This window comes from Tyto alba, unplaced genomic scaffold, assembly GCF_018691265.1.
Source record: "Tyto alba isolate M040663 unplaced genomic scaffold, T.alba_DEE_v4.0 Super-Scaffold_13, whole genome shotgun sequence".
NCBI classification, from domain to species: Eukaryota; Metazoa; Chordata; class Aves; order Strigiformes; family Tytonidae; genus Tyto; species Tyto alba.
In genome coordinates, this window is record NW_024881275.1 from 14,527,390 (window position 1) to 14,548,006 (window position 20,617).

Sequence of the window (20,617 nt, forward strand, 5' to 3'; positions counted from 1 at the left end):
TTAGTCCTTTAGTTCCAGCATCTCTAATCTCCAGCTCCTCCCACTATCAGAGAGAAGCACTCAAAGTCCAGCACTAGGTCTTCTTCTCTAGGGTGCTGCCTCTACATAGCTGGCAGCCATTCTTAACCCCTGCGCTCCTGCTCCCCTCAAGCTCCATAACTGACTTGTATTCAGTGTACAGTAGCTTTATATGTAATAGTGCATATATATATATGTATATATATATGATTATACAAGTTTTAGGAATCAGGCCAAGAGACAAAGAGAACAGTCCAATGAGCTGCAAGTCCATATGCTGGAGAAAGTTTCTGTTGTCCTATTAGACCTCCATTTCCTTCTATAACAGCCAAATTCTACCCAAGGCTCTTTAGTTCTGTTTTTAGGAGATGAAACTTTGCCGTGAACTGGCGTGGTGCTACTTACATGTTCCTCCTGTCTTGGAGTGTCCCATCAGGAACCAGCTGGAGGACATGGTGAAACCCATGCGCTACCCAAGCTTGAAGAACTGACAGGCAAGAACTAGCAGGCCAACTTAACTAAAGAAAGGCTACTTGCATGGCTAGTCCAATCCCACTGGTGTTGGTGAGAGGCTGGCCAGTTTTCATTAGCATGATGTTTGGTTGATTTTTCCTGGTGTCACATCAGTGCCAGGAGGACTGTGAGGAAGTTGGTGGGTTGGCAATGATGGATCTCACTCACCTCTAAGTCCTGTGAGCCTGCCAGAAAATTCTATTCTGCGGTATGAAAAGTACATCCATTTTTCTTGCTGAAGAGTTAGATTCCAAACAACTTCACAACACTTCAGCAAGGTTATTTTTCTTTCATTCGTATTTGGATTTCATTGCTTCATCCACTAGGACTGATTTGAAAAGTAATCTTTCGTTTTCTTTTAATGACAACAGTTAGTGCCAGTCTCTCTTCTCATACAGTTGAAACACCGTTTAGTAACAAAGAGAACTAAAAGAGCCTAAGACACATCTGACATCATTAAAAAAAAATCAACATACCAAAGAGTGCTGATGCATGGAGGAGGAAAAGGAATCAACTACTTATTTCTTAGAAAGATGCACTCCCCTTAAAAATTACCGAAATCAAAAAAATGTACTATGTGGAGAAGAGCAGGGAGTGTACATATGCACACAATGATACTTCCACATCCATATGCCCAACCAAACACACACACACACATATTTTTTATGTAAATATATGTGCGCATGTACATACACACACACATGTATTAAGATTGGACAAGTAATTTATTTATTTCCCTGGAATAATATTATTATAGCTCTTTATTATATTATATTTGTCCTTAAAAAAGGAAAACTATTAAAACAGACAAAAAACAGCTACTTTAATAGCTCTAACTTATTTGGCCAAGCCTTGAAAAACATTACCCTTCTATTTAAAATGAAATATGTGAAAAACAAGTTTGATCATTTTAGAATTAAATGTACAACAGTACCAGATTCTTACTACTGATTTGGCTTGCTTTGCCCTTGGAATGGTCTCCATAATTATTAAAAATGGCTTTAATTTCTTCCACTACAGAGGAAAGAATGTCTAAACACTGACCACTTGTCTATACTGGGTCCCCCAGTGTTATCCCCCTTTCTAAAGCACTTAAAGCATGTTATACAATAGCAAGCATTTTATACATAGTGCATCCTGTTTTGCAGTGCTTGATGGTACCTCCTGCTTTCTTGCTTCTGCTGTTCTGAAGATATAATGCAAAACCAACCCCTAGTGGCTTCTCCTCAGAGGACGTAGGTGAGAGGTATTCATTCTGGAGGCACAGAGAGAGGTGGAAAAGCTACTTTTTCAACAACATTGTCCTCAGGGAAGCAAAAAGATTAAAAGGCAGAAGGCTAGCTCTGAGACCTCACTCTTGGAAAATCTGAGAAACCTGAAGAACATGCAGAAAAAATAAAAAGTGAAAGGAAGGAATGACTTTTCTGAGAGGGCTCCAGAATGTATAATTTATTCAATTTGAAGTACAAAGGTGCTAAGAGACCCTTTTAGTCTATTGCTAGTAGAGACTTGGTAATAGTGGCTTCTTGGCTACAAAGGCCACTGATCCCTGTGTCCTTTCCAGAGAGGCCCAGGAATTTTATTGCACGTGATCACTGGGACAATGTTTACCCCTCAGGTTTCTGCGTATCTTGAGTAGTTGTCTGTAGGTCCCCCCAGAGATACACGTTAACTGTTCTCCTCCTTTCCTGTCTTGTTCTTAATGAATCCATTGGTTGGGAGAATCAAATACACTGTCTAGTATAAATTCTGCTGCTTAGAGTTTGAGTTCTTGGAGAAAACTCAGGTTTTTGTAAGTACACAACTTCTCTCAGATATGATTGAAATCATCAATTTCACTGCTGTGTATCAGTAAAAAAAAAAAAATCCCCTCTGATACACTATGGGTATCCATCCTTCATAAAACCTAAGGGAGGTTACATCAAGATTTGTTTCACGTTACATTTGTCACTACAGTGACACTAGTCTATATTCACACAAAGTAGCTCATTACAAAATCCCTTACTACAGAGACAATCAATGAAAGCTATTAAGTCTTTAATCACTGAAGGCAATTTTGGTATCACAGGATTACACTCTGAAGTAAAGCTGACTGTGGTCTCACTCAGCTGAAGCAATCCATCTTATAGTGCCTTGAAGCTTAACACTAACAGCATCTCTTAAGATAAGTACCAAACTAAAAAAAAAAAAAATTGTTTTTTTAGGGAAGAAAAACAAGACCTGATTGAAACACTAGAAAGGTGATTAAAAAAACCCCAAACAACAAACCCAAACAACAATCCCTTCCCCCTGTAAATCCCAGAACCATATGAAATGCTGGAATGATTAGGAACATACATAATTGGTAAGATCAGGTAGAAAGTTTTTCTCAGTAGGTGAAATGGGTGCCTCTGCATACAATTACAATTAAACTCAGTTCTCATTACATATCCTGAGGAATCACATAAATCAGGACCTGCAATTAACAATGAAAACACAATTCTGTCCAGATGTGGCCTTGAGCAAATAACTGATGAAGTAGGAATCCTTGAGCACAAGATCCAAGAGGATGCTGTCCCTCTCTCCGCTATGGGAAGGGGTAATATGACACTGTGATATAGTGATGCCACGTTCCAGACATTGTTCTTATTGGGATATCAAATACCAGGCACGGGAAAAGGAGAAATGGCCCATGGCACGGGATGGTCAGGCCGTGGCTGGGTATCTCTGCGGTGGAAGCAAGAGTACCTGTTGGGAGATATACAGCCAAAGGCCAAAACCCTGCCACTTGCAGGAGGTTTATTTCATCACCTTGAAAACTCCATGTTCTTCCCAGCAGAGTAAGCAACCAAAACAAGTACATTTTGTACTTCTCTGTGGCTGGTTCAGCTCCTGGATTGTAATGGGTTCTTCCTATTGCAGGAAATTTCACTAGGTCAAACACAAATCCTTTAGAGTTCAACTCTGCATTTCCCTCCTTTGCCTCATACAGTGTGCTGTACTAGAAAAGGAAACACAAGAATTTAAGAAAAATAGGTTTAGAAAAATGAAAATATTCCAACAGACAAGTTTTACATTCACCAAATTAATGAATTCACAAAATTAATGCATTCACAAAAAGGTTATTCAAAAATAATTCAAAGTAACAGGGAACAAATTCTGTTTCATCTTCAAACTGACCTACAGTGAATAGACTCAAAACAGTATAAAGTAAGTAGCATAATAAAATGAAGAATAAATTATTTTATGCATAACATGTTTTTCAATTTATGTAGTGACTTTGATCTTTATGCACAAAATTCCACACATTTGCATCTTCATGTTAATCTTTAAAATATAGCACTGCACTGCTGCCTAGCCATAAAAACACCAGATGGCAACTGACCACAGTGAAATTCAAGAGCACTGCATTGACTATAGCTCCATTGCCCTAAGTGCAACAGCCCAGGCACTTTGGAGGAGTACAAGAAACCCTTTCGTATGCAATTGATGTTGTAATTCCAGGCAGTTGTCATTCACATGTACCACGTACCTTCTTCCAAAGATGTAACATTTCTCATCTTCTTTAAAATGAGGCAACAAAGCTCAGCAGTAGCTGTGGCAATGAATTCCACAAGCTAGTTATATCCTGCAAAAGTGCCAGCAGGCCAGAAATTATCTTTGTGTGCATTCCAATCCCCAAAGAATTTACCTGATTGCAGAGACCAGTGAAGGAGGTAGGAACAATTCAGTCCATCCCCTTGAAAGCAAAGGATAATGTTGCTTACATAATTCTAAAGGTGCAGAAAAGCCTCCACCGTAGCTACACTGAATGTTTGCAGACAAAAGTCCTTTGTCCCAGCACGGACAGATCACTAACATTTACAAGCCTTATTTTAAGCAAGCAGGCAAACAAATCAGAATGTACCACATGATAAGCTAGAGAAGGTTTGCTGATATTCTTTAGTGTCTGCTACCCCTCTATTTTAAATGTTGCAATCACTGGACACTCTACGAGATTTGCCTCTGATCCTGTCTTGGAAGATACAAACATACTTAACTCACTTGAGGAGAAAGCAGCAGCAGGGCTCAGCACTTACTCAGGAGGGAGTAATCTTTTACAACAACACAAGTGTGCAAAATTCATTAGAAGGCACAGAATATATAGGTGTGTTCCAGTTGATTCCCATTTATTCAGCTGTGTGTCTCTTGTGATCTTTCTGTTAAGTATTGCTTTATTTATTTATTTGTTAGAAAAAAGCCTCTTATCAGGGCATATTTGGCATAGAAGACTTGATTTTTTTTGCAGTGGATCCTTCCGGGCTGTCCATACATGTCTTAGTTAAGTTGGACTGAGTACTGGAAAAAAATGTTGTGTTAGTCCAGTGTGGAAATCAAGCCACACTGCTGGACACTGTTTAGATGCAACAGAGACCTTCACTTAGTCCCTCCTGCTCTAACCTTTGTACTAGTCATCTTTAATTACATCTTCCTCCCAGTTACTAAAATTAAATTTCTTTTTCCCGGAAAATATGACTTTAAGGTGAATGAGAGGGATTCTTTTGGAGGAGGACAGGGGACTATCAAATTACATGACAGATTGGTGCATTTCGTAGGGTACTTCAGGAAAATGCTGACTATAGCTGCTTTTTTATGTAATGTAGAGACACTGAGCAGATTTGCTGTCAGTATGAGTACGAATTCAAAGACAAGACTTCAACACTGCAGAGCTATATCTAGATTCCTACTCATGTAACAGATCACAAACTGTCCCCTTGTCACCCAATTATGAGTCACAATGAAGCACAAACTGCCTGATCAGCTGAAGGACAGGGCTGTGTTCCTGGAAACACAAGGCTCACTGGCATTTGGGAACGGTGGCCAAGCCTTGCGTGGCCTGGTGAGGGGTGCGGTGGGTTAAAGGCTAAAAGTCTTCTGCTATTGCAGACCATCTTAATATTCTGCTGCACTTAGGAAACAAAGCACATACCAAGAAACAAAAGAAAAAGAAAAGAACATTGCAGCTAACAATACAGTTTCATTTCAAAACAAGTAATCTGGAGGTCAGCCCAGGGACCTGAATTTCAGTAAAGCTTTAGCAGCAGGAGCATAGCCTGTCATCATCTGTGGCTGAAGCGGTTCTTATCCCTAACAAAGGAGCTAGAACTGAGATGAAATTGCTTTTTCTTTTTCTCAATAATCCATGTCGCTCAGACGAGGTTCCTAGCAGCATATTCAGGGTTAAGAACACTGACAGCGATGAGATTTGTGGAAGTAATTGTGGTTCCCAACTTTCCTGCTTTCATGGATTAACAAGCAGGCTCAACCCATGAGGGCTGTCACGTTCTTGAATGCTGCAGTAAGAAGGAAATTGGACTTCACTTTTCTTCAGTGGGCAGCTTTTTAATGACACATCCTGGTTGTCATCTCTTTCTGCAAAACAAGAAGGGGAGATTAAAAAGCAAATAGCACTTTTGCTGTAAAGTGTGCACACACGTCCTCGCAGTTAACATTTCTGCATCTCTGCAAATTTACGTGGTTTTATATGCCACCATGGTTCTGCTTCTCTCCATCACTTTCAAGGTCAATGAACATAACTGGCAATTAGCATGCAGCATTTTGTCATTTTTGACAGCTTTAATACCCTACTAATTCCCTAGCCATGTCAGTTAAATGGAGCTGCATCCCATGAAGAGGAAATAAATCACCTGAAAAAGCAAGAAACCTTTTAATTTAATGTAAGAAAAATGATTCCAATCGTCGTCATTGAACCTGCAGCCAACAGGAAACATGGAGATAAATTCATTGCCTCGTTATTTCTGCCTGCACATGGACACAAAGGGAACATGGAGACAAATCTTCTTTAAGACTTGACCAGAGTTGTGACATTTGTCTCTAGGATGGGGTCTTGGAGTATTCACGGATTCCATTAGGAAATGGGGTCTGGGATCCATACAAGATTTTCTTTGATCTGATGTACAGGCACTCCAATACCAACTTTCTGGTAACTGCCTGCTCCTTCTATAAAACTCTCCATATTAGTCAGCAGATTTTCTGGACAGATGTATCAGATAGTCTGTCCAACAGTCATGCACATACATGGCATAAATGTGTGCTGTTTGCTCTCAAGGCTGAAGGGCTGCCACACCTAAGGGTCATCGCAGTTGTGCAGGTTGTCTCTTTAGGTCCTCTTCCATAGTGTCTCCAGACCATACAGCATTTCCCTCGGAAAATCTATTTAGAGTTACCAAGTTATCAGAAGTCTCTGCAAATCTTCTTAACTTGCTTCAACAATTTGTTATTATTTATAAGATCATTAACACCTAATGTGAAGGGCCTCCTGACAGTCTTGTAACTGTATCTTACACTGTGATTAACAGATCATTTCTCCACCTAGAATCCTATGCAGAATTGTAGGACCTCCTTCCCCTTCCAGAGCTTTAACTAGTTTTCAGTTCTTGTGGATTCATAAACTATTTTGCAACACTTGTTATTTTGCTGTCATGCATGTAGCAGAATGGAATACTGTCATCTGCAGCTGTTATAAAGACAATGGCAATTAGTACAGTAATTTATAGAGTAATATCTTCACAGCGATCCATACGGTAATATGAACTAGTAGTTGCTTATCCTCTAATTTGTTAAAGGTGGCAAAGGTGAATGTGATGGAAAAATCTGTCTCTTTTTTGTCTTGAATGTTTTGTGGGGTTTTGTTTTGTTTTGTTTTGGTTTTTTTGTTTTTTTTTTTTTTTTTTTTGTGTTTCCTTTTAAACAGCTGTAATTAGGCTTATTCCTTCTAAGTAACAAATGCCAAATGCAGAACTTAATGTAATTCAGCACACTGCTGGACAGCTTCCTATTGTTTTATACATAAGCAGATACAAAATGCCTCTCCCTCTTCTTTGAGAGATTGGAAACAGCAACTGTGCTAGGAAATGCTGAAGAGCAGCATATAATTTAATACTACATCAACATCATGATAAGAAGCTCCGATCAAAGTAGGTCTCTAGAAGCTGGTAAAATCCAGCAGCACTTGGTTTGATCCAAAGCCCTCAGGAAGCTCTTCCCAAGGAGTGCAAGGCAGGGCAGGGCCCATAAACCCTGATGTGGTTTGCCACCACACAGAAGTTTTACTGACAAGGTCTGGCACTGTTTCCAAAGCTGGTTTTCTCAGCCAAGGATGCCAGGTGCTGCCCTTGCTGCTCCCCAGTGGTCTGCACCCCGAGCTGTCTCCGCAGGGTGCTGCCAGGCTTGTGGTGCCAGGCTCTTTGCTATGGGCTGAGGAAGCACATGCATTGCAGGGACGATTCTGCAGCTTCCTCAGCAAAATCTGCTGCAAGTAGAAAGGAACAAAAACACAGACTCATTGACAAAGTCTGTATTTTCTTCATGGATTTTACATTATTCTTTTATTTCCCTTACCTGAAGATTACTTAAGTGCTAATGTTTCTCGAGGCAGCATTAACCTTTGCAGACCCCTAAATTTACACATACTCAGTGTCCACACATCCATACTGTACTCCAAATAACCATAGCTGATAGGTCTGTGAGGTAGAGCACCACCACTTCTTTCTGCAGTTGCTGGTAAACAGCTCTCTGCAGTCAGACAGCAGCATCTTATCCTGTTAGAAAAGCAGTAAATAAGGTAATCTGGATAGTATCAGTTACTGTAATCTCAGCCACCCTCCTTCAGGAGCAGTGAGAGGCAAACTGTCTCCTGATAGAAGAATAAAGCATCCTAAGCAACATCTTCAACATGCAAAATGCGTCTCCATTTTTACCTTAAAGTTAAAAAAAACAGCATCAGAGGCAGGAGTTTAGCCATGGATAAGTGTATCCAGGCAAAGGAAAGAGTAGGAGCCTAGATAATCTATGCAAGAGATGTAAACTAGAGGGCTTTAAACCAGTCTGCCATGTGAATTTCAGCTATGTGCAGCTGTGTTTCACGGCTCAAGGGTCATGACGCATGAACCTACCATGCCATTACTTTCACGTAGAGGCAGAATTTTTTTTTATACTAATAAAAATTCTCCCCAAGTCTCCCCCTCCCTTCATTTCTTGATTTTTGTTTCATTACATGGTCATATTCATGGTCAATTACATCCACTGTCTTCTCCCTAAATTCTATTCCCCCGACTCTGTCAGGAGAATGTTGCTGCAAATAGCTCTGCAGTTTTCTCCCTGCTTCTACTTAACAGGCCTTCTGTTCGAACACTTGCTTGGCTTCGGGTTTGGAAATGCTCATCGAAGTTGTAAAGTCAGAAAAATGTTAAAACTTACTAAACGTCATCATCCTCAATGAACACAAACTTTTGCTATATTGACGTATATTGTTAGCAGTAAGTGAAGGACACAAGTACAGGTCACATTGCACTCCTGCTTGTGTGTGTCTAAGCTTTGACTGATTTCAGCCAATGACAATGAACTAGATGTGCTTTTTTTTTAAAAAAAAACAAAAAAAAAAACAAAAAAACAACAAAGCCAAAACCAAAACCAACATGATCCTTATAACAGTGAATTGGTACATGGTTTGTGGGCGTGGCTTACTTCTACTTGTTTTATTTTATTTTTGCTGAGAGGAATTTACAATAAGGAAGAAAAATAAATGGAAAATGGTTTCTCAAAGAGACTGATATAATTCTGAAACTGGCAAAGCTTAACTCAACATGCTGGTGAGAATGAGAAGAAGGGTCATACCCACAGCATCCAGTCTCGGCCAGGCAGCATCACGAAGCTTGCTGTTCTGCGGAGCCTACTGCTGAGCCTTTCACAGAACAAACCGCTCCTACTTGCCAAACGCTCTCTCTGAGATACTTACCGTTAAAAACTAATCACCCACTCCTCACAGAGCCTGCTGGAAAATCTCTCACTGATTCTGATGGGCACCAGGGAACTTAGCACACAGTCCCGCTCCACTTAGCTCATCAGAGAAGTCCCCTCAAACCTCGTCAGAGATCTGGCTCCTTAGTGATTCTGGTGTTGCACAGCCATTACGTGAGCACTGCCTTTAACACAAACTCAGAGTTGAGTCTTCTTCCTTGTTTCCTGAGTCCTCCTGGGTTTGTGCTTCTCTGAAACTTTACTGTTCATTTTAATTTGGGAAAGGTGTAGAGGTATGTTCTTGACTAATAATTATCAACTAAAAGCAGATAAGGGTACTTCCCAAACATGGGAAATGACAATTAGCTGTTGACTGACTCTTCTGGGAAGGCAAGAAGACTGGAAATGCTGACTGTTTGGCTTAAGGTACTACAATACCCAGTCCCAGCTGGATATTAAATGAAATATACAGACTAAACAGGCAAATTAGAAAATCAGACACAGAGACACAGACAGGCATACACAAACATTTTTAAAGATATTTAAAACTTTCAAAGTCTTTCTCTGCTGACTAAACACCCAAAACATCTTTAACAGAAACTCTCCATACCAGAGCTTTTGATACCAGATGTGGTTCCTCTTGAAAACAAATTACAAGAAATTCCAGAGCATGTGTGTTGAATATGCCCACAAACCAGCCACTGAGAAGAGTTCAACACAGAACTAACTTCCAAGTAACTTAAAGAGAAACATTTGCTATTCTTTGTCAAGTCCCTAAAGTATTCCCTCATTTGCTGGAGTTAACACTAACAAGCTACTTTGTAAGCACCAGAAATCTGTCTGTTTTGTTAGTATTTGTGATTTCACAGACAGATGCATTCCCCAATATTTTTCAAGGAGTACCAACATGATTTCCCGGAAGGGAAGAAACCGACACATAATCTTATAAAAGGCAATCAATCTTTATCTCTGATGGTTGTCTGCTCCTTTCCACTCCCTACTGCTCTAACATGCATGTCTGGTATATTTAGTACATAAATCTACACCTAACTATTTTAATTTACATTCCTCAGTTCACCTTTAAATAAAGCAGGAAAATAATGGGAAAATCTGATATCTTACAGAATGCATAAGTAGATAAAGAAATCTTTTTTTAATGGGACAAACCTACCTATGGGGAAATGCTACTCAAATCTGAACGAGGTATAAGAATGAGCTCTCCAATAAAGAATCCTGTTCTTCTAAGAAAACGGTGTTTCAAGGCTTGCACAAATCAAATATGGAGTTGGCAAAACATAAGGCACAAAATCACCAGACATCACCTTTGTACCAGTATTTAATGGAAGCAAGGGGTCTGCATTCTGTCTTGTGCAAAACCAGATGGAAAAGTAGGTGAGGTGATATGAGTAAATAGTATAAATAACAGTATTCTATATGAACACCAGAAAAAATAATAAATGCAATAATCACCTTCACTAAAGCCAGGGCTGCTTTAAAGATTTGAATCTTCATTCAGTGCTTGTGTCCAACGCTCACTTCCAGCTCCCCAAACCGCAGCCGAGTGGGGCTTGGCATTGCCCCTCGTGACCACCTCCTGCTGCTGGTTGGCAAGGCTCAGGATGATGTGACAATAGCTTGCTTTAGCCCTTTGGCAACTGTTTTAAACATTGTGAGGGTTTGAGATTTGGATACAAGTGTCTCAGCAGAGAAGTGGCTAGAGGACATGTATTACTTTCCGACAGGCTGGGGTGCCCTGCCTGCAGGTATGCAGCAGCTTGGAAGACTTGTCCAAGTGGCTGACATCAAGGAGATACCAGCAATGGAGGCCATGTCCAACTCACTTGTCCCAGCTTATCGACTTAGAGAAAACAACTTTCCACATGTAGCCTGTCATGTACTCATGTCTTCAAGCACTGCAACCCCCAAAAAAACATTGCCCAGCCTTAACTGTGTTCTTATGATTAAGGAACTTAGTACCTGTGTAACAATCCTGTAAATAAATACAAGATAGTGGGCAGGAAGGCAATACAGAAACAACCCTTCTGATAGGTAGTTCACAATTAGAAGGCTCTGCTGGAGCAGACACCAACATCACTGGGACATACCTTTCTCTTCACTACTCTCACAGACAGAAAATCAAGCCACATCCAAGGGAAATCCCATATATACACAGAGGCTCAGTGATGTGCCTATGGAGCCCATTCACAGTCTTTTCGTTGTTCGAATCAGAACCACTGGATAAGTAGATGAAGAAGTAAAAGACTTAAAAGAACATTTTACATACTGTTCTTCAAAGCACAAATGGCTATTATTTCTGCAACTTTTTTTTTTTTTTTTTTTCACAAAGATTTCAACAGTTCACAAATAATCATCATGCAGGCAAAGCTCTTTGTATCTTGGCCACAAAACAGGCTATTTACTATGGGATAGCACAGACCATGCAGTCTAAGATCCTGTGCTGCACAACTAATTTTTATTCAGACAGCTAATTGACCAGGATAGGAATTGAAGCCAGATTTGTAACATTTAAGCAATTTGGAAAACTCCCTTTTTTATCCAGCATTTTTAGTTAGAGCCATGTCTTGAATCTTCATTTAGAAATTGTTTTCACCAAAGTTACTAACAAAATTTCCTCTACTTCTTTAGTTGTCCCTGTCTCTGTATACTTACAGAAAAAAACAAGACTGGTAATTGCTATCCAGTAGGCATATTGATCATTTGGGTATCTCCTTTGTTAAGTTTTGGGATGCCTTCCACTTGAATGAGTCTCAATTATCATGATGCACAGGACTACTTTAATCTCTTTTATAATATGTTTGGCTTCAGTGTAGTTATTCTGACGCTAAGGATGACCTGATAATAATCCTAGTTGATTACTCCTGAATTTGGATGGTGATGTTTGCAGAACACAGATAATACTCCTGTCTGCAAATATAATCCTTTATCACTGATGACAAAGGCATTTTATGACCTGACTGCAAGTGGGAACAGGATCAAGAAATTAGACTGCAAAATGTACCTGTCAGTAGGGTTAGATCCAGGTAGATACACAGAACATGCATTTGAATAACTGACTTGCTTAAAGGCATCGTATTCCAAGGAGGTACTTTAACCTTCTGCATGTTTTTGTCTTCTGTAACAATAAAGTACAAGTCCTTCTGTGGTTGGTTTTAGCATACCTTACCCTATTAAATGGATTTTAAATGTGCTGCTTTTGGCACTGAGGTCATGTAGAGTGAATAAGCAAACAGTAACACTATCTCTAGTATAAAATTAGTTCTCCACTATGAAACACAATTTTGTGGTATATAGTAGGTATTTTACAGAAATAATTTTATACACTAACAAATCTATTTATATGGGACAATAAATACATAAATACATATTTCCTTTTATTTTTTTTTTTTTTAACAAAGCTGACAAGTTTGTGTGGCACTAGATTTTTTTTTCTTTTGGCAGTTAGAAAAATTGGACTTGATATTTCTGCGTTTTCTGGTTCATGTGGGTTCAGAAAGAATAATAACAGCCCAATCCAGCACTCAATAAAACTAACAGAGTCACTCAACAAGTACTGTTCAAATTATGAAAATACATATTTTTATTTAGGTAAATAGTTTTCCTGAAACTTATTCTTAACCATGTCTTCACAATTGCCTTCTGATGCCAGTTAGACTACTGGATTATGCCATCAAGTGTCACAGAAAGGAAATTATAGATATTTTTCAAACAGTTATGCAAAATTTCAAATTGCTTTGAGTTCTAGGTAATCTCAAGTTTTGCTGCTGTTGGGTTTTTTTAAACAGTCTTTTATTTTTATTTTTTTTTGTGAAAATTGACAACCCTCAAGCAGCAGATTGCCTCCCTGTTGCAGTCCAGTAAGGGCAGCTGATGTATGTTATTCAGAGAAACACAGGATTTATCTAAACTGGGAAGATGATATCTTACTGAAGATAATGAACAGCAGTTGTTCTTTCCATAATAATAAGAACAGTTGAGATGCTAATGCAGTTAGGAGAAAAGCATTTCCAAAAGCATTACAGGAACGATGGTGGACAAGCTCCCATCACAGTTCTCACAATGCTGGTGAAAAAGCTTTTTCCAGTCTCTGCCTTCCACACAGAGCACAATCAGCAAGAACCCCTTTTGCTAATCAGTATAAGAAATAGTGCAAATGGGCCCATACAAATTACAGACAGAAAAGCTTATTTAATTAAACAGTTAACAGTTTTGCCACTTTCTGATTCTACCTACAGTGCCTTCTGCAGGGTGTTTACTCGATGGGGCGTGAACTGCAACTCTGATTCGCATTGGCTACAAGTTACTAGAAAAGGGAGAGAAAGGTATCACGTTGTGGTTACTAAGGAGTAATTTTGGCTCTGATTCAACTTAGAATTTAAACACAGAGGCAAGTCCATGTTCAGAAAGCTCACAGGAGTAGAGTAGAAGAAACACTTATGTATCCATTATAAAGCAAATAGTTTCAAATTCCTTTTCTGTATCACACATGAGGCGGAATGCCCCTGTCATATTTTGTGGTTTTGTAACCAGTTACCACCTTCTATTCTGCTTTTTCTCCTTGTTGATATAACCAAGCCAGCTACTCCCCACACATACTGAGCTAGCACAGAGCAACAACCTACTGACCAGGCAAGATTCCACATTAACTCATCAGAAGCTCAAAATGAGTTAAATAATTCCGGAAAAGATTTTTTGTGTGTCATGACTTAGCAATCTCGTAGGAGCTCACTGTTGAAAAAAAAAAAAAAAAGGAAAAAAAGAAATGCAAAAGTATTGGATGCTATTTTGCAGTTAGTTTCTGCTCTTTTAATGTTTTGCAAAATTGAAGACATCTGGAGGAATAAGGTTCTTCAAATGTTTCTTGTTCTTGCTTTATTCTGGACTGTTAACTATAACTCTTTTTACCTTCTATTAATAATCTCTCTGAAGTACAAATACGATGTTTATTGCAAACTATGAAACGTGGATTAATTTGGAGGAGTCCTTTTTATTCAACACACTATAATTTACATTCACCAGTTAAACTTTAAAACAGGATTTATGTGGTGTACTCCTCACCAGCAACAGACACCTGTATTTACGTACCTGCAAAAGAGAGATAATTGTGACAAAGCATGAGACGGCAGAGCGGTTAATCCAGAGCACCAAAGGGAACCACTCCAAAACCTCTGATGATTTGATGACACACAGAAAATTGTCAGTAGGAAAGTCCTTCTGTTCTCCTGTTCTCAGCAGTCTGTGCTTAGGTTCAGTGAAAGCAAAGCAGCTGATGTTATAAATAAAGTCATTAAAAACATGCATGCCAAAAAATATTTACTCAGAAACTCTGGCACTGCAGTGCATCTTATGACTCTGCTTTCTTTGAGTATCAAAGTTGAGAATCCTATTTTTCAGGAATGTTAAATCCCAGAGTTCTCATCTCTCCCCTAATTTCTTGCAGGAAATAGAGGAGATGGAAAAGACGGCATTTATTTAGCCACTGTTGTCGAGACATTCTCATCATTTGTACCATGTAAAAGAAATCCTGTTGGATATTACTACCATATCTTGTTGAAGTAGAAAAACTTGACTGGGGGCCGGGAATACTTGGTTTCTTCTCTTTTTTTTTATTTTTTTTTGGTTGTTGTTGTTGTGGGGTGTTTTGGAAGAAAAAAATACTGCTGGCTACTCTGCAGCAGTAACAAGACTTGCCTGAATGGGGACATGGGGACACTTTTACTAAAGCAATCAATCAGGGCAAAAAAACTGAAAGAAAATGATGCCTACTTTAAAGTTGGCTCAATGAATATTTATCTAATTTTGGATAATACCTGAATAAGTAATAAGCCACTCCACTACTTTGTGATGAGCAACAAAATTTAAAGCAGCTATAAGGAACAACATGTAGGATAATTATATTGTTAGATAAATTTCATATTTCGAATTGTACTTGTATGACAGAGGCATTCAACCGCTTACCCAAACTCACAGTAATTTGGTGCAGGCTCCAAAGGAGGCAAAGGCCTGAGCTGTAGCCGGGCCAAGAACCCCAATAGGAAACCCACGAAGGAGCAGAGTGACACAGTGAGCATCAGTGCAGATGAGCTTGGAACACCAATCATGCCATTACCATGTGAAGAGCAGGTGGCTTCTCCAAGACTCTTTCAGAAAGGAACAAAGAAAGCTGTGGGTACAAGGAGTCTCATGCATGCCTTTCCCATTGCATGTAATTTGACTATGAGCCAAACACTTTATTCCATAAATACGGCAGCCTAAGTGAGCCTTCTTTGAGCTCTCCCTGCCAGGCAGCGTGGCTGCGCGGCGGCGATGTCCCCTTGAGCTGGGATCCCTCTCGAGGTCACTTCTCAAGGCAGAGAGACCTGTCACCAGTGACAGAGCTTTGGATGAGCCCAATCTGAGTTGTCTCAGAATTGCAACCGGACTGCATGTCAGGTGACTCTGCCCTTCAGCAGGGATGCCTCTCAACGTTTGACATTCCTTACCTGAGATCAAGAGATCCTTCCTTGCCCAAGGTGGAGAGACCCCTTACTCGTAACAGAACCTTGGTAAGTGACTGACAGTGTGCTGAATTAACACTAACTAACGAAACTTTACTAATTCATATAGCTGCTCAATATTAATTCTTATGAACTTTGTATAGATAATTCCATTAGACACAAACTGTGCTCCAAGTCTGAGACTAAGATTGGACCTCGCTGCACCTAGTCTACATAAGGAGTTTAGAAAGCAAGTGACTCAGCTGGAGGGTTTTCCTTACCCTTTGTGTCTCCAGTCTCTGTGTGAATCATTCTAACTCAATTTTCCTTTGTATGTTTCTTCCATGCAGCAATTAATAAGGTGAATCTTGCCATTGAACTTACTGAACCTTGACAAACCACTGTTAAACTTTGTTAAATTCCAGTGAGCTTACTGAACTAACTCAATAAAATGTATTGCTGCCTCTCTCTTTTGAGTGAGGTGCATTCTCCTCACCTGTGACAAATCGGAATAGTCAGCAGGATCCTATGTCAGGAGTTGTGACAACTTGGTGACACACGATTACCTGAACTTTGAACAGTTTTAGAATAGCTGTATGCCTACACTACTTGCCTAAAGAGAGCCACTGAACACACACACACACGTACACATTGGTAAACAACCTGTGACTTGGTTATCTGTATGTACATCCATACTGGGTATTAGTTTTGCATCTACTGGCACACGTAATTGTCGGGCAGTTTTCTACAAGGCACATGGTAAATATTTAGCAAGTGAATTTTGCATTAAGAGAGGCTGACAGTCAACTCCATCTCATAGTGGGTATGGTGTGCAATTTTGTGGGAGGACAGACAAAAGCACATCAGAGAAGGGGTCGGAAAACTAGGTGTCAGCTTCTCCAGAAGGAGCTATTTGGGTTGGGCTTGCCTGGTCTTACCAGAGTAACAGGGGATTGCCAGCTTTCTCTCTGAATGCCCCAATGTCAAGGCAAGGCATGAGGAAAGTAGAAAGAAAAGGTTTTCATACAGAAGCTTCAGTGATAAATTTTTGGGTCAGAATCTGTTAACTATAGATCAATTAGGGAATGATCTGTTATCCTCCTGGAGGATAAGCAGCATCTATGACTGAATAAGATTAAACCTTCTATGCTCCCTGCCTAAAGTGGGGAACCCTGTAGCTATCCAGAGAGCATGCAGAACGCACTGGGAAGTCTAGAACAATAAAAAGCCAGAGATATCTTTAAAACAACGTGTTAATACTATTGTTGTCTTGCTTCTTGTAAGTGCTACTATACAGGATACTTCAGAAGGATCCGAAGGGCTGTACTTTAATGACAGTGAGCAGCAATATAAAAATAGAATCAGGTAACTATAAAGAACAGTGATAACAAGAACACAGTGACTTTAATGAAATGAATTCTCCTCTGCTTTTGAGTTCAAACTGTCCTCTACTGACTGGCAAATAATTTATATTTCCCAGTCTACTGCTTTCATGAAGACTGTAAATGGACAGACAGAGAAAATGGACTGGAAAAGCACAAATTCTCATTTTCATCATAAACATAAAAAATTAGCTAAGCAGACAAAATAATAATTTGTAAAAAAAAAAAATCAAGTGAATTAAGAAAGGTATACTTTAAGATATATCCTTGAAAAATTTGACCGCAGAAGTCTCATTTAATCACCCTGTTTAACTGAGCCATGTTTCATCTGAGTGTACCCTTGACAAAATGCCAATACCTCACCACGTTTTGCTAAACCTGCTACTACTTCTTCCAATGTGAGTGTTTGACGGGGCTAGTACCAGACAGGCTATGTTTATAGTATTTCTACTATGTCTGTGGCATTTTTGGCAACGAATTGCTTGATGAGTAAACATTTTCTGTGGTATAGACAAAGATGCAGAAAAGCTGCTAATTATTTTGTGAAAAGATGTACTGTTTGTAGGAAATTGGATGTGTAATAGCTGCTACTTGGGCCTCATGCACAGTAGTGACAGAGCTGAGGAACTGGTATTTATGCCTTGCTGTAGACCTGGCAAAGCAAAAAGCATAAAACAGAAACTCTTAAGTGTTCACCTGAACACAACCTGACTACAGTACTTCTAATTAGCTCATCCTGAAGCAGACAGAATGCTTGGAGAAACTCGTGTGAAAAGGGAGGCTTCTTGTTTTGGTATCCTGACTTCTGTGTGATCCCCTAAACACCTGGCAGAACTAGCACTAGCAACTGCTTCAAGCCCAAACTCCCCTGTGAAGGTAGGGACACTCACTCTTCCAGCACACAGTGAAGGACAACCCTTTGTCTGTGTCTGTGCCATCAAAAGTGCAGGCTGCCACAAAAGTGACAGTCGAACCATCACGTTTCCCCCAGCTCCATGTTTCCACCACCTGTCTTGTACCAATATTAGGCTGTGTGTAATTGCTCGGAAAAGTGCCCTGGCAAAAATTCCAGCTGTTCAAGGAGTTAGTTGATAGGACACTCTGGGAAGCTGTCCCCAGGGACAAGGGAGCAGAACACTGCTAGCAGATCTTTAAGGCCACCTTCCATAGAGCACAAGACCTATGAATTCCCAGGTGTAAGAAATCAGGAAAGGAAGGCAAACTGGCATGGATGAGTCAAACTGCTGGTCAAACTCAGGGGCAATAAGGAAATGCACAGGCAGTGGAAACAGGGACAGGTATGCTGGGAAGAGCAGAGGGACGCTGACTGGCTGTGTAGGGGTGGGGTCATGAAGGCCAAGGTGTGGCTGGACATGAGCTTGGCAAGGGATGCAAAGAATAATAAGAAGAGCTTCCACAGGTATGTCAGCCAGAAAAGAAATGTCAAAAAAAGTGTACCCTCCTAGATGAACATGACTGGTAAACTCATAACAGCAGATGAGAAGAAGGCTGAGGTACGCAAAAACTTTTTTGCCTCAGTCTTCACTGCCAGTCTCTCTTCCCACACCTCTTGAGTGGATGGATCTCAAGGCAGGGACTGGGGGAGTAAAGTCCCTCCTACTGTAAGAGAAGATCACGTTTGTGACCACCTGAGGCACCTGAACATACATAAGTCTATGGGACCCAATGAGATGCATTCCAGAGTCCTGAGGGAACTGGCTGATGTAGCTGCCAAGCCACTCTCCGTGATTATTTGAAAAGTCATAGGAGTCAGGCAAAGTCTCTGGTGACTGGAAAAAGGGAAACATTGCACCCATTTTTAAAAAGAGTAGAAAGGAGGACCCTGGGAACTACCAACCTGTCAGTCTCACCTCTGTGCCTGGGAAGAGCATGGATCAGATCCCTCTAGAAGCTGTGCTAAGGCACATAGAGGACAGGGATATGATTTGAGACAGCCAGCATGGCTTCACTAAGGACAAGTCTTGCCTGATCAAGCAAATAGCATTCTATGACAGAGTGATTACATCAGTGGACAAAGGAAGAGCTACGAATGTCATCTATCTGGACTTCTGTAAGGCCTTTCACATGGTCCTCGTAACACCCTTCTCTCTAAATTGGACAGATATAGATCTGATGGTGGAATGTTCACTGGATAAGGAATTGGCTGGATGGTCTTATCCGGAGGGTAGTGGTCAACAGCTAAATGCCCAGATGGAGATCAGTGATGACTGGTGTTCCTCAGGAGCCCGTATTGCTACCAGTACTGATTAATATCTTCATCAGTGACACAGACAGTGGGATCAAGTGCATTCTCAGCAAGTTCACAGATGACACCAAGCTGAGTGGTGCGGTTGACACACCTGAGGGATGGGATACCATACAGAGGGACCTGGACAAGCTCAAGATGTGGGCCCATGTGAACCTCATGAAGTTCAACAAAGACAAGTGCAAGGTCATGCACCTGGGTTGGAGAAATCCCCAGTATCAGAACAAACTGGGCAATGAATGGATTGAGAGCAGCCCTGCAGAGAAGGAGTTGGGAATATTGGTGGATGAAAATCTGGATATGAGCTGGCAATGTGTGCTTGCAGCCCAGAAAGCCAATCATATCCTGGGCTGAAATAAAAGAAGTGTGGCCAGCAGGTTGAGGGAAGTGGCTCTGCCCCTCTACTCTGCTCTCGTAAGGCCCCACCTGGAGTGCTGTGTCCACCTCTGGAGTACTCAGCACAGGAAAGACATGCACCTGTTGGAGTGAGTCCAGAGGAGGACACAAAGATCATCAAGGAGCTGGAACACCTCTCCTATGAAGAAAGGCTGAGATTTAGGGTTGTTCAGCCCGGAGAAGAGAAAGTTCTGGGGAGATCTTATTGCAGCCTTTCAATACTTAAAGGAGGCTTATAAGAAAGATGGGGACAAGGGGTAACGGTTTTAAAGTAAAAGAAGGTAGATTCAGACTAGATATAAGGAAGAAATTTACTACATTGAAGATGGTGAAACACTGGAACAGATTGCCAAGAGAGGTCGTGGATGCCCCATCCCTGAAAACATTCAAGGCCAGATTAGATGGGGCTCTGAGCTACCTGATCTAGTTGAAGATGCCCCTGCTCATTGCAGGGGGGTTAGACTAGATGACCTTTAAAGGTTCCTTCCAACCCAAACCATTCTATGATTCTATGAAAATCACTAGTTTTGGCTGAGCACAAGGTGCTCAGCTGATCCATCCTTAGATCTGACTATGGTAATACAAAGGCCAGATCTGACACAAGGAAGAAGAGAGGACTAGCCAGTGAGCAGTGATAGGAAAGGCAGGATTAGCATTTCCAGTTTCAGACTGAATTAATCTTGGCTTAAAATGATTGTGGAACTGTACTTTAAGTGATTTATTTTTTTAGAAAAATACATTATTGAAGATACTGACTGAAAGGCCCAGAG

At 40.4% G+C, this 20,617-nt stretch overlaps 1 protein-coding gene across 8 annotated transcripts in view; it reads right to left on the minus strand.

Moving 5' to 3' along the window:
* Nucleotides 1-2,551: 2,551 nt before the first annotated feature.
* The window catches only part of MOB3B (MOB kinase activator 3B), a 133,817-nt gene continuing 115,751 nt past the window's right edge, over nt 2,552-20,617 (minus strand). For 4 of the 8 annotated variants that reach the window (XM_033010001.2, XM_033010000.2, XM_033009999.2 and 1 more), the window contains one exon: nt 2,552-3,511. In XM_033010001.2, coding sequence (XP_032865892.2) covers nt 3,098-3,511 — 414 coding nt within the window. In that variant the 3' untranslated portion in view covers nt 2,552-3,097. Of the gene's footprint in view, nt 5,923-15,295; nt 15,468-20,617 lie in introns of all 8 variants that reach the window. The other 4 variants (XR_006164839.1, XR_006164840.1, XM_042787634.1 and 1 more) reach the window with 4 other exon arrangements.